General features: G+C 39.0%; 1 protein-coding gene across 1 annotated transcript; it reads right to left on the reverse strand.

Annotated features, from left to right (window-relative positions):
- Positions 1-6,216: 6,216 nt before the first annotated feature.
- BPNT2 (3'(2'), 5'-bisphosphate nucleotidase 2) lies at positions 6,217-13,383 on the reverse strand. The gene is made up of 5 exons (XM_053465973.1): positions 12,821-13,383; positions 10,974-11,136; positions 10,403-10,498; positions 8,641-8,802; positions 6,217-7,641 (listed from the first exon to the last, which is right to left on the reverse strand). Exons 1-5 carry the CDS (start codon positions 13,181-13,183, stop codon positions 7,358-7,360), a joined length of 1,068 nt encoding a protein of 355 aa, XP_053321948.1. The 5' UTR covers positions 13,184-13,383; the 3' UTR covers positions 6,217-7,357.
- Positions 13,384-14,148: the final 765 nt, after the last annotated feature.

Genomic DNA, 14,148 nt, shown 5'->3' on the forward strand with positions numbered 1-14,148 from the left:
AGCCTATCACTTTTGTTTCTGAAAGGTATATTTGAGACACGCAGTATAAGAATTTGTTTATCACTTTTAATTCTCTGAATTAGAAAGGCTATTATTTTTTTCCTTGGACGTTTCCATTACACAAAACACATAATCCAACATGCTTTGTAAGAATGCGTTTATGATCTAAACAGTATGTCTATTACATATGACAGGGGATATTTTAAAATGTGTTATTTTCAAACCAGTTTAAATTTTGTATCAATATTGATTTAGTAGTTTTATCTATGTAGTATATCTGTTATTATTGGATAAAATGAGTATACTATAAACAATAGGATACTTGAACATCAATGGAAATAGTAATAATAACATAATAGGCCAGTGGAGTACTTCCATAATGGATACACTATTTTTCAGGGATTACATAGTTATCAGAGATAAAATAAGGCATGCGTCAATGTCGTTTTACCATTCCAAGAAGTTCTGTTGCTGTTTCACTGAAATGCACTTTAACTTACAATCAGTGGCACCGAACGGTGGCTTTTTTTCGAAGTTGGCGCTGGGTTATGTCTGCAGAGATGCAGACGAAGAAAGAAGATAGCAGATTAAGGATTGAAGATAGACGAGAAGGGACAATTTAGAAGATCCCAGGTATGGTTAGAAGATAAAGATATGGAAGCAGAAGTGGTCAGCAGAAGAAGTGGTTAGAAGATGAAGATGAAGGTGTGGAAATGGAAGTGGCCAGCAGAAGCAGTGGTTAGAAGATGAAGACGAGGATGTGGAAGCAGAAGAGGTCAGTAGAAGCAGTGGTTAGAAGATGAAGACGAGGATGTGGAAGCAGAAGAGGTCAGTAGAAGCAGTGGTTAGAAGATGAAGACGAGGATGTGGAAGCAGAAGAGGTCAGTAGAAGCAGTGGTTAGAAGATGAAGACGAAGATGTGGAAGCGGAAGTGGCCAGCAGAAGCAGTGGTTGGCAGAGAAGGTAGGCAGTGTGAGTGAATGTGGACCCACAAGTTTTTTTTTATTTCTTTTTTTTCGTCTGATTCGTTGGAGGCCTGGCCTAGTTTTCGGGGCTCTATGCAAAGCGCTGAATTTATAAAAAATTCTGTAAATTTGCAATTCGTACAAACCTGAATGCACAAAACTAATACTAATAATAACAGCCCATGGCACAAAGCTTCCTAAATTACTTATATAAAGAGGGTTGTTATTAAAGATTATCTGAGTTGAAAAAGATTGCACATTGATACTAATGGAAATATAGAAACATAGAATTTGATGGCACATCTAGTCTGCCCATTTGTCCTGGTGTAAAGACTGAGACGTTAATCAGTCCCTTGTCTCTTTTATTAGATTCAGAGTAGCCAATTCCATGCATGTTTAAATACCCTCACTAATAGAAATATAAGAAATGCATTGCATTTATGGGAGTATATTAATATTATTATGAGGTTTTCAAACCGTGATGACCCTTTTTGGATTTTCCTTACAATAACGAGAAAGAAGGTATGTGTTTTAAGAAGAAAATATGAGCAGAAGTCAGGGAGTGGGGGAAGCAGAGGGTAATTTATTAACTAGAATGTTACGCTTTGCAGCAAATGTTGGTGTAATATTATGAATATTCATTTTTTGGCACGGTTGAAGGAAGGTGGTTGAGGTACTGCACCTTTGAGAAACACATTGGACATTAACATTTTGAGAAGTAATGCTATAGGCTATAATACTGAACGTGTTTCTTTCTGTCCCTTTTCATTTTTATCTATTTCTTTGCATACCTTGTGTGACTGTATATAAGTACACCTCTACATACATATACCCATATGATAATGTATTCCAGTCGTTAAAAACCTGCATATATCTATCAGAAGACTACTGAGTCAGAACAGCATCTTGGTAATTATATGTTACGAGACAATGCTAGGATAATAAGGTAAATATATATGCTTTTCCACAGAGACCTGGAGACTGCTATAGAGAATAAAACAAAAAAATAACGTGGGAGTGATTTCCAATGTCACTGTTCTACATCGCTGGAACACCACGCAGTACCCAAGAAATACGTGTACTTGTACACTACATGTTATACTTAATATTAACACAAACAAGATTGACGGTGCTGTTCATCCTACTTTGCTTAATGTAAGTCTTGTAAAACTAAATGCATCATTACAAACATCATTACTAGTATTGCTGAATGCAAAAACTCTTCAAGGAAAAAAATAATCAAGTCAAATTTTGCCTTATTCTTCCCAAAAAAGTGGAACTCAACCTTTAATTTTAAACAAACGTTTCCTGCGTTTAATTTTTTCAGACATTTTGGCATCTTCATACAAAAAAATCTTCTCTCAAATGCACGTGAGCATATGTAATGATATTAATGCATGTTTATACACGAAATGTTAAAAAAAGGTTGATACTTTTTCTTCCGTTTGAAAAGTTTTGTGTCAGAAATTCTTCAGCAAGTCATTATTCTATACGAGCAAATTAAAAGAGCTAAAATTAATACGCTTTTGCCCCCTGGTGGTGACTGATGGTATTGTTACAATTTATAAACCAACTATAATTAAAAGGTACTTAACTAGGTAATTTCTGATATGTTTCATACACCTTTAGAAATCAAAGTTTAGCTATTTCTTCAAGGAAATTATAGTGAAAATACAAATTTCATTCCTGATTAAAATTAGAATGTTTCTTAACATTGACAAAACAGAGTGTGAATGTTTCTAACTGTTGAAGCAACTATTAAGTATGCAATACTGCTATGCATATGTAACAGTTTACCCGACTTGTTTACAAACATTCCTAGATTGTTATATTATTTTTTCCTAATATGGAATTTATCTTAAGCAAGCTCATTACTTTTTTTTAGGTAACATATCATTTTGCTGTATTTTCTTGTTAAAACATTTCAGCTGGGCCTCTCAATCCTGTCTGTCTTCATTGCTAATCTTGCCCATCTCTGACATAACAGAAGGGGTGTTGCCTTTAAGCTCATCTAATAACTCTCATCACACCTATTACGCAGAACACTTTACGCAATCACACTCACTGGCCATCTCTGTAACCATGGATCTGTAAAGGAGCATGAAATGGCAGAGCAGCTGCTGGTGGTCAGACTGCTGTGACGTAATATGTAGGCGAGGGCCTTGGAGGAACGACAGGACTTTGTTACAGGGCAAATTTAGTATTTCAATAAACTTTTAAACACAGTTTTAACAGACAAAAATCATAAAAAGATAAAAACAAAATGGCAGAAATGATCTAGCAATATTTTAAACATTGTATATGCCACTACATAGCAGTCAGATATATTTCTTATCTTGGTGCAACAAAAAACAATGTCATTTTAGTAAACCTTTGATTTAAATTATAAGTGGAATGCATGATGCCTAGTTAAGGTGTACTAGAAGGAGGAATAATAATCAGGGAACTGAGTGAAGATAAATAAAGGGTAAATATAGGGATGGAATTTCTTCAGAAATGAATGAAACCCTGACCGATTTTCCTAGGTCTCTACAATGACACCATGCTCTGAATATTTGATGGATTCTACACACACACACAAATAACTAAAGAATTTGGAAGGGGAAAATATATCTTGGAGGATCCAGCAGAATTCCCCCACATTAAGCCCTTCCACCTAAATGCCCACCCTGTTCCCATTCAAGGGATATAATCCAAGCGTCCATGATTTAGTAAGTCCGCTGATGTTTTTGGTTCATGCTGCAGAGAAGGACCCTTCGCCCACTGACAGAAGCGCTGCATTCCAAGGACATTCTATATAGATGAGGCTTCCCCTTCTGGCTCATGGTGGGAATTGGTGATGAAAAGGTTACCCTGACTACCCCAGCAGACTTTATGGCTGACCTACACATCTTAAGTCTCCATGAGATTCCCATTCGTGATTGGCCTTAATTGGGTCCTTAAACCACTAGGGTACAAACAACTGGCTAAGCTAGGCCCAAAGACAGCTCACATGAGAGTGTAGGTTGTAGTTAATAATCCCACAAGAAATTCAAGCTTCTTCACATTATGTTCCTTCCTTGTAAGTGTTCCTGTCTGGATTATGGTTGGAAGAATTATCGTGAGCTGCAGGTTAGATCTTTAAGGAATTCTCTCTCGCTAGTATTATGGTTTTTGTTTGCACTATTCTTCTCTCAAGATGCAGTGCATATGGTTTGTTTTTTTTATCTTGTCCTGATGGGTGAACCAGGCCTATATTTAGACCATCATCTCCTACTTGAGCCTCATCAGTGACCCAGGGCTTCTGTACTCCCATCAACTAATCAGCTTTCTTATCGAGAAGCCCATAATGCTTTACAAGTAACGAACACTCTTTGGACATTATACAATCTGGTTAACACAAATATGGTTCATAAATTGTATTGCGAGCAAGTGAGTGGTTTTATGAGTGCTAACGTACAAGAGCATGCAACCTCTGTCGGGAGTTACTCCTAAAGTTGGCTGAACACTCGACTTTTTAGTGAATAATTATTATTGTTTCTGTTTCCAAATGGGACAGTTTGACAAATATTACACTAACACTAACATGTTTCATATTCTTGCAAATAATTACATATATGATTTATGGTCACTATGCTAAAAAACGTCTTAAATGGTTCATACATAAGATTCTTTTACATTTTTTTTAGCATTTTATCAATTTTGACTAAACATTTTTCTAAAGAAAAGAACAAACTTGCATCATCTTGACTGCTAAATTTCCTAGCAGAAAATGAATAATTTATCATAGTACTTTTACCAGTATTTTAATTTGAAAAAATTAAGTCCAGAGGGTTTTTTCCCAATTCATAGAAATGTCTTTGATCAGTCTAATTAGAATTAATAACTTAAATATTGGTACTTCGTTGAAGACATGCATAAATATAATAATGAAAAGTGGCTGGCTTGATTAACACAGGGTTCTCAAAATGTGCCAAAGGCTATTTTTATCATGCTGAATGATTTCAGCCATTATTGTCACCTTGCAAGGGCTATCCCCACACAACCTTAAGTGGGTACGGCCAAAAACCATCCTCTGCCTGGAGAAAGAGTGACCTGGAGACCAGGGAAAGCAGCTCTTCGCCTGAAGACTCGGGGTTAAACACAGAGAATTTCCAGGTATGGCATGGAGGAGTAAAGTTTCCCACACAAATAACAGTGGGAACCAAAAACAATTTGGATTAATCTTTCATTTCGTTTTTGGTCCATAAATTTACGGACAATGCATTTTGTTTCCTGTCCTTTCAATTCAGATTAAATTTGGAGGGCTCTTTACAGTATCGATTCCCAAGGCACAAGTCTTACAAATAGTGTAGTGTATGCTGTCATAACAGAAGGAATGCCCTTTAACGTTGAATACAATGATGTCATCAAGGGTTTTCTGATGTTTGCTCAGAAACTGGTCACTTGTGTCCGACTTCTAACAGGGTCACCATCAGAAATCTTGGGGCCCAGTACATGCTTAAGCCTGGGCCCCCGTGCCCATCCCATGAGCCTGCCCCATTTCCATGCCACTGTCCTATTGCTTCAGCCATCACTCTGCCTTAGGATCCTGCCATAACCACACCTTATGAGAACAGGGGCAAGCCTAGAGATAGTGGCACTTTGGTACAGTATATGTTTAAGGCCCTCCTATAACTAACACACATACATACAACTCACTGTATTACCCAAAAACTCTACCACTGTACACTTACACACACACACATTCTTTCTCTGGCTCCCTCTCTCATCCTCCCAGGCGGTCCTAACCCTAGGCTCACCTCTGACACTACACCACCATACGTTGACACACAAATTCCTGATGGCATGACATCCTCTTCGTTAATTGGAGGATCAGGGAGGACATCACCATGCGCCATCATTTTGGTGGAAGTTGCCGGGTTATGCAGACTAAGAAGATACCAGATTAAAAATTGAAGATAGAATAAAGATGGAAGGGAGAAGATGCAGAAGCAGTCGGCAGAAGTGGAAGTGGTCAGCAGGGAAGGTAGGGAAACAGAGAGCAAATGAGAATGAAACCGTGAGAGAGCGAGTAAGAGTGAGTGAATGCAGACCCACAAATTTCAGAGCTTTTTGCCCGATTCGTGGGGGAGGGGGTCTGGTTTTGGTGGCTTTGTACGAATCACTGAATTTGTGCATCCTAAAAACATACTAGAAGAACTGAGTGTAATTATTCTGACAAATTGCTCCATTAGCTATGAGATGATTAAAAGGTCTCTTTGTGTAAGAAACACTCAAAATATTGCTTTTAATATGTTGAATATAATCATATTTGTAAACTAAACATTGTTGCACAGGTTTTGTAAGGCCTCCCATAAAAAAAATTTAGTTTGGTAAGCCACAAATACAAAATCATTATTTGCAATTGTCATATAGAGCAGAATTATTAATACAAAAAAACAAGGAATCTGTCATAATTTAATGGAGCAGTACAAAGACAATGCACATAAAAAACATATGGAAAACTTATAGAATATAGAAGAAATATGTTCAGTGCCCGAATATTTACCCTGAAATTTACTTAGCAAAAGATATTTAAAAAACAAAAAAAACATCCCTTTCTATGTCCCAAGGCAAATTGACAAACGGGATCTAACATTATATACAGAATTTGACAAACAAAAATGACATCTGATAACATTTTAAAGCATATTTCATTTCTTTTTAGAGTTACAGAAAATATAAAGTATCTGCAACATCAAGACACAGTTTTAATAGCTTATTGACATCAGAGACGACGTATATCCAAATGTAACAGTTAAACAGCACATGTTAATGAAACGTGAGTTGGTTTAACTACACAAAATTTGATGCTCTCAATAAGAAAAATGTAGTCATATTTAGAGCCATATAGGGATATGTATATGTGTCTATCTATACATTAAAAGTATTTTAAACATTGTACCTTTCTCCACCATGACGCTACTAATTTGTGTGTTTACATATACACACAAACATTCATATTTACATACACGCACACAGATGTTTTCTGAAGATAGAAGGCACAATTTTTTATGTTTTTTATTGTCTTCATCATTTTAATGGGAAGGCTTGGCTGGAAACAGAATACTTAAACTATACAAATTATTTAATTTCCAATTCTATATCTAATTTAAATGTAATCTTTACAGATTTACATATTTCTTTACTCACACATATGGTGAATATAATACTAATCAAGTTTAGTCTTCCAAATCTACAATACATGTTGGCTCCTAGTATCATGCACTTTCATGAACAATATAATACAGAATGGCTGTTTATGTCCTGAAATATACATGAACCACAGTGCAGTAACCTGCACTAGCCGGCATCCATTCTTCTTTATTGAGCCAAAAGTATTTCAGTGTCACTGTGCCAGTTAATTGTTGTTATTTTTGTGATTTCTTTCCAAAGGCTGGCAGCTTTTCAGCTAATTTTTTAACAAGTGCATCATGGTCCATGCCAATGCTAGCAAGCAGCCCACCTTCATTCCCATCTGACCCAGTGTAAACAATGTCTTCTCCTTTAAGCGTAGTCATGCGACCACCAAGAGCACGCAATATTGCATTACCAGCGCAAATATCCCACTTCTTTATGAAGGTCACATGTATATAAACATCAGCATGTTCCTGTCCCTCTTCAGTTACATCAAGCAATGAGAGGACTTTATAACCTAGAAAAAGAAATGTGCAACATTTAATCAAGATCAGCCATTCTCGCAGGCAAGGGTCCATTCACACTACCATTCCGTTATTCACTGAATCCATCATACTTTTCTTGGCTGAAAGATTCTATTTTTCAATGATTTACAAAGCATGCTATGGAATAATTTTCTCAAACACTCCAGCCAACGAAACATATCATGGCCAGCATCCACATGCTAAGTAACTTTACATTTGTGGCAATTTAATGCACCACAGGTACTTAACCTACTTCTGTTGTGCAGCCTGTGTCCTATGGACAATGTGTGGTTAAATATATGAGCTAGATAAGTGTAATCCATCTTTTTGAGAGTTAATAATACTGTAGAAGTGTAGACCCTATTAGTTAAATACATCTACAACATTCCAAAAAATTCCATGGGTTTTTTTTTCTATGGCCTTAGAAGACTATAACTAGGATATTAGAGCTGCAAGATAGATGCAATCCTACTCTACGTAACACTTTTGCTGAGCACCTACTTAATACTGTGTGTTATGCACTTTTTGTATATCGTTTAAGCCTGTCTGGTTTAAGTTCTTATTTTTTCATGTTCATATTATTGCTAGACTATGGATGTCGAGTTAAATATAGAATTTATAGTTATTCACTTATTGAGATTAAATGTATATCCAGTTAATCAGGTGAGTTGATTTAAAGAATTATTGCCCAGGGCAAGCGAATATCTCTCCAACAAGCAACAAGTTGAAAAACTGAAATGCGCACTTGAACTTTTATTCTACACATTTATTAGCGCTTTCTAAGCTCATTTAACCCTGTGACAGGCCAATCACCTCAACAGTCATTAAGGGTTTCACTGTGGACTTCAATGCTCAATTTTAAGTGTTGGTGCAAGGAGTTTGAATTCAATTATATTATGTATAAATATACAAATAGACTTGTGTATTATATTTTGTTTCTGACAAGTCAATGCATATCACGGTAAAGTCTACCTCCTACAGGAAGGTCATACCTGATCCTCCAGCAGATATTATTGTAGTCTGGTTCCCAAATGTTTCACGGGTTACATCTTTAACTACCCCAGAATGAGAACGGGATACAATGATGGTTGGTGTTTTGTCATTGTAAGAACTTCGTTTTTTTACATTTGAGCCACTGTCCACCATCGCCCATGCTGAGGAAAAAAATAATGCAGATTTAAGTTATATAGCTTAACTTAAAAAAAAAAATAACGACAGTAAAAATGACAAATGATAATACTCTGAAATTCCCTAACAGTGCACTAATCTCTCGTGGACAGTATTAGGGGACTATAATAGACATGGAATGAAATTTAAGGGGATTAAGTTATCAAAAGTAATAGAAAACAGTACATGTTATATAGCATTTCTGTCAACAACGTGGCTTCCGTGCTTAACACGCATCATAACCTGACACAGATGTTTAGTTTATGACTCATATGGTGTGTTTGCAACTTCACGGAGGGACAAGGTGGCAGATCAGCAAATACCGTATTTGCTCGATTATAAGACGACCCTGATTATAAGACGACCCCCCAAAATCTAAATATTAATTTAGGAAAAAAACAAAAAGCCTGAATATAAGACTACCCTATAGGAAAAAAAGTTTTACTAGTAAATATTAATTCATGTAAACAATATTTTCATATTTAATAAAAGCTATGATTGAGAAAAATATATATTTTTTTATTTCCTTTTATTTGCCAACCTGCCCCCCCCAGTTATGCACATCTGCCCCCAGGGTTGCCACTCTGCCCCCAGAAATGCCTTATACCCCCTATTTGCCACTCTGCCCCATGATATGCCTTTTAATCCCCTATATGCCAGAGTGGCATATAGGGGGTTAAAAGGCATATCATGGGGCAGAGTGGCATATAGGGGGTTAAAAGGCATTTCTGGAGATATATATATAACTGCTAACAGCAATCACACCCCTATCAAGCCAAGGCAGCCAGTACATGCTGGAACCTAGGATGATAGGAGTGTGAGTACAGCCTCCCTATGCCATGCTACCACCACCACCCTTACACATCCATACTAACACACACTCATTCACAAACATTTAAATACTCATTCATTCCATTAATCACATATACACACACACGCTCAAACCCCCCAGCCCCCCACCCCCTTACCTGAACTGCTGATCTCTCACTCAAGACTTCTGCAGGGGCCCGCTGTGCGTGCAACTTCTCTGGCCCCGCCCCCAGAGGAAGGAGGGGGGAGGCAGAGTTTTGTGACATGCTGCTAGCTTCTTGTTCTCCTGCTGCTCGCGACCAAAGCCCGGTAAGTAGCATGGCCCCACCGGACATTTTGAGGTCTGATTAGTAGACGACCTCGATTATAAGACGAGGGGTATTTTTCAGAGCATTTGCTCTGAAAAAAACCTCGTCTTATAATCGAGCAAATACGGTAATTACGCAACTTTTCTAAGAGCACAGACAAGCATAAAAAGCAGATTTCCGGAGGTAAAATAGACGCTAACCAATAATTTTAAACGTTACAAAAAATCAATTGGAGTATTTGAATGGAAATTTCAGAAGCCAACCCAAGTATAGCAGTATAAGTGTAGTTTTAATTTAGCTTACTCCCTAACCCAGAACTACAACCAAAAAGGGTAAAGGCAACAAATTTAACATAACCTAGTGCTCTAACCATGCCGGATTCATCCAAGGTGGAAGCACGGCTGACAAATAAAGCCCCCATTAGCTTTAACAAAAACAAAAAATTTCAGGCACTGTAAGTAAAACTCACCGGTATAACCTGAGAAAGGTTTGTGTATTACACCAATTACAGGTTTTCCATTCACAGCAACACATACCATAGTTGTAACGTAAGTGACAAGATTCTCTGAAAAAATATGAAACAAAACAGCAAATTTAAATAATCAGAATGAATAACAATGAAAGTATATGGTGTAGGTGTATGTACATATATGCACAGGTTTTGTAATCTTAGCAAAAACATGCTGTTTGGTATAATGAGCTTTATAAAAATATCAACCTAAATAAGACATAGCCCCGTTTTTGGTAAGATTATAGTGCCAATGAACATGCTGTGCAGGTTTCAACCAGAGGCATACAATTATCTGAATCATTATAACGGATTTCTTATGAGTACCTTGCCAATTGTTGACATTTTTTTTTAAACTTTTTTTTATTTATTTTTTCTCCCCCAAATAACCTGTCTTGACCACATCTGCATGCCTAAATGCACCGACTGCTGCCTTGTGATTGGTTGATTAGCCATTTGTGTTAACAAGCAATTGAAGAGGTGTACCTAATAAAGTGGCCAGTGAGTGTATGTTACAGCTTCCACAGTTTACCTGTATACTCAAACGTTGCATCCAATGGATCAATCCAAATGGTGATGCTATCAGTGGAAACTGAAATGGAAGACTTTATTACATCCATTATATCATCAGGAATTTTACGATCCCATGAAACAGCTTCCTGGTCATCTGCATCAACAACCTCTTCAGTATTCACCTGTGTAGGATGATATCAATGGAAAAACAGGGAATTAGTTACCATAATGATGCAGCGAAGCTTAGTAGAAAATAAACCTGATTATTAAAGACAGCATATGCACATATGAGTCTTCCTCCGTTTAGAAATTCAGTACACCTGCTAAGCCATTAATATACAATAAGACAAAGGTTCCATACTATTAGTCTCCACAAGTAAAGTTTAAAATAGTATGTAGACTACTATGTGAGTTTGGACACCAATTCAGTGGCTCCTTGTGTGGCGACCCAATGATATGAGTGAAATGAGTGCGACTATTAACACGGGCTTTCAGATCCCTTAGTAATATAAACAGTATGGTCAGAATGCTATTTAATTTCATACAAAAAAACCCAAAAAACACAGCTTTCGTATCTATGAAAAGAGTCTTTATTGTACAAGAGTAAGGTTTGCACAAATCCACAGACAAGTGTGGTTTGTAGGTCCCTGGGGGAATGGATTCTGTTCACATACAAGCCCCGCGCTGTTTAAATGTTTCATATACGTTCACAAAAGTAGTTTGAGATCATACATGGAGAGAGAAAACAAAACACCCTTTCAAAAACGCAGCAAGATTTTGTCAAAGTATCCTGCAAAACCACCCATTACTAAAATTACCATCAAACCCGAAGAGTTCCTTCGAAAAGAGATCCGAAGCAGAGACTGCGTTGGAAGTTTGAGGAAAAGAGAAAGATACACATTGTTTTCATCCTAGTTTTGTTTAATATTTGTGTTCATGAGTACCTGTAGCATTATCATCAACACATGGGGTGTTAAGCATCTCATTACATAGGGAGTCTGGTTTAAATCAACCATACAACAGACAATAGATGCTATATATAATGCATTGTGCAGCTGAAGGGTTGAAAACATTTGGAATTAAAGGAATGCGATAATGTTTTACAATACTGAGTGGTAGATAAATGGAACTGATCCCAGCAGAAGTGGTATTGGCTAATACAGTGATGGGAATTTAAACATGCATGTGATTGGGGTAAAGCTATCCTGAATCTAAGATGAGATCAAGGACTGATTAAGACTTGAGACTTTACACGAGGAACAAAATAGCGGACAAGTTGGGCCGAATGGCTCTTATCTGCTGTCAAATCCTACGTTAATTTGGGGTTTCCCATCATGTCACAGGACTCAAAGTAATATAGTTCTCAGATCTCAGCCTGGGAGTGACTATAGTACTCAGACATGAGATTATCGTCACAAGGGGTTTTAAATGTATTTCTCACGCTTTCGGCACACGAAAGGTTAAATTGACACAAATGATTTTTTGCAGGCTCCTAACGCCGATGTGGATGGAGGCCACAAGTGGAACTGCCGCCAAAAACAACTTTGCACAGATCTGGGCCGCTTGCAAACTTCTGTGTATTAAAAATAAAGCCAGCTTGATACTTAAGGCTCAGTATTAACGTCACTAAACAGGCCAGTCCTAACCGGGCCTAATACCACAGACACCCGCGGCTGTATGCACGTCAGGCATGCAATACGTGGCCGTGGGGTGGATCGTCCAAGATGCGAGTCCCGGTCACCCGTTAGCACTGACGGGCCTGACCCAGACGCTGCCAGGTAGATAACACCCAGGGCCGGGCCTTGTGGTTACCGGGACTCCAATAACCGGGAGGTGGGTAACGTCACCACAGAACATGCCTCCTACCTGCACCCCGGGGAAGGCGTTCTGGATGAGGTGGAACATTTTCTTGTTGGACAGCAGGTCCCCGCGGGTCATTTTGTCGTCTGCTCCCTCTTTCGTCTTGCCCTTTTTCTTCTCGTTAAGGAGGTTACTCTCCCGGACTTTCTTCACCTCCACACCGCCGAGCTCGGCTGCCTTTACCGCCACTGCCAGCAGCTCCCTCAAGTCCACAAAGCCGTCAGCACCGGAGTCCTCTGGGTCCCCCAGCAGGAAGGCGGAGAAGCGACCGGTCAGGAAGCCCGAGTACACATGATAGAGCACCCCGAGTGCCAGCAAACAAAACACGCCGATCCCCAAAGGGGACAGACGGATCCCCATGGGCGCCATGTCTGAGAGGAGGCGGGACTGTGTGTGTTCGGTGTGTGCCTCACTGTCACAGGCTGCCGGGGCTCCTTCAGCGCACACCCCAGACAGCCCGATGCATAATCCGCCTATGTGGCTCCTGCTATGAGGTATTCCCCAGGCTCCCCCGCACTGTGCAGGAGGCGTGCGGCTACACACACAGTCACACACAGGCCGGCGGCGCACTACATCCGGGTCAGACGGCGTTGCACGGGGCACGGAGGATGTGGCTAGGAGTCGGGGAGGGGGGTAGTGCGAGACGGCTGGCCGGGCAGCGTGATCCGGGGGAGACAGACACACACCCTGTGTGAGAACCCCAAATAGCGTCCATGACGACGGGGGCTCACATAAAGCTTTAGGGACCCCAGAGGTCCTTTATTCATATACCAATAAAATAAGAAGCAAATTCCAGCAAAGTCTTGAAATCCTAAGGATTCGCCCCCAAAAAAGGAGGGTTTAGCAACCAGCATTTCAACCGCCTTACATCACTATGCATTATAAGGAAAAACCCAACAGATTGGGCAAAAACATTGACTAATATGCAGCCGCCTGAAAACATTATATTACAAAACCCAGAAAAGCCTTAAAAAATGAAATGCATTGTAATGAGGTACCGGAAGTAACAGCCGTTGAGAGACCCCCTTTCAACCGGTTATCATACTGTACAGAGGGGTCTGTATTCATGAATGTCAGAGTTGGCAGGAGACTTTCACGTTTAGCGCGTTGTCATCACTATACATTACCAAGGTCCAACCCCAGCGAGTTTCTGCTACATCAGTGAAATGTAATCCATATCTCCTCACCTATTGAATTATCAATTGCACAGGGCCAGATTAACCCTTCTTTCCAGTGTCGGACCTTCATAAGGAATACTGAAATTAGTTGAAACCAGCAAACTCAACTTCCAACTATTCCTTTAGTGAATAAACACCAGAGTGCGTAACGACATT

Source organism: Spea bombifrons, chromosome 5 (assembly GCF_027358695.1).
Source record: "Spea bombifrons isolate aSpeBom1 chromosome 5, aSpeBom1.2.pri, whole genome shotgun sequence".
In the NCBI taxonomy this organism is placed as follows: Eukaryota; Metazoa; Chordata; class Amphibia; order Anura; family Pelobatidae; genus Spea; species Spea bombifrons.

Bases quoted from the DNA above. Each gene is read 5' to 3' on its own strand.
- BPNT2 (XM_053465973.1), bottom strand. From the start codon at position 13,183: ATGGCGCCCATGGGGATCCGTCTGTCCCCTTTGGGGATCGGCGTGTTT. The intron at 8,803-10,402 runs GTGAGTTTTACT...TTTTTTCCTCAG, and splicing joins ACCTTTCTCAGGTTATACCG to CATGGGCGATGGTGGACAGT. The intron at 7,642-8,640 runs GTATGACCTTCC...TTCTTTTTCTAG, and splicing joins AATATCTGCTGGAGGATCAG to GTTATAAAGTCCTCTCATTG.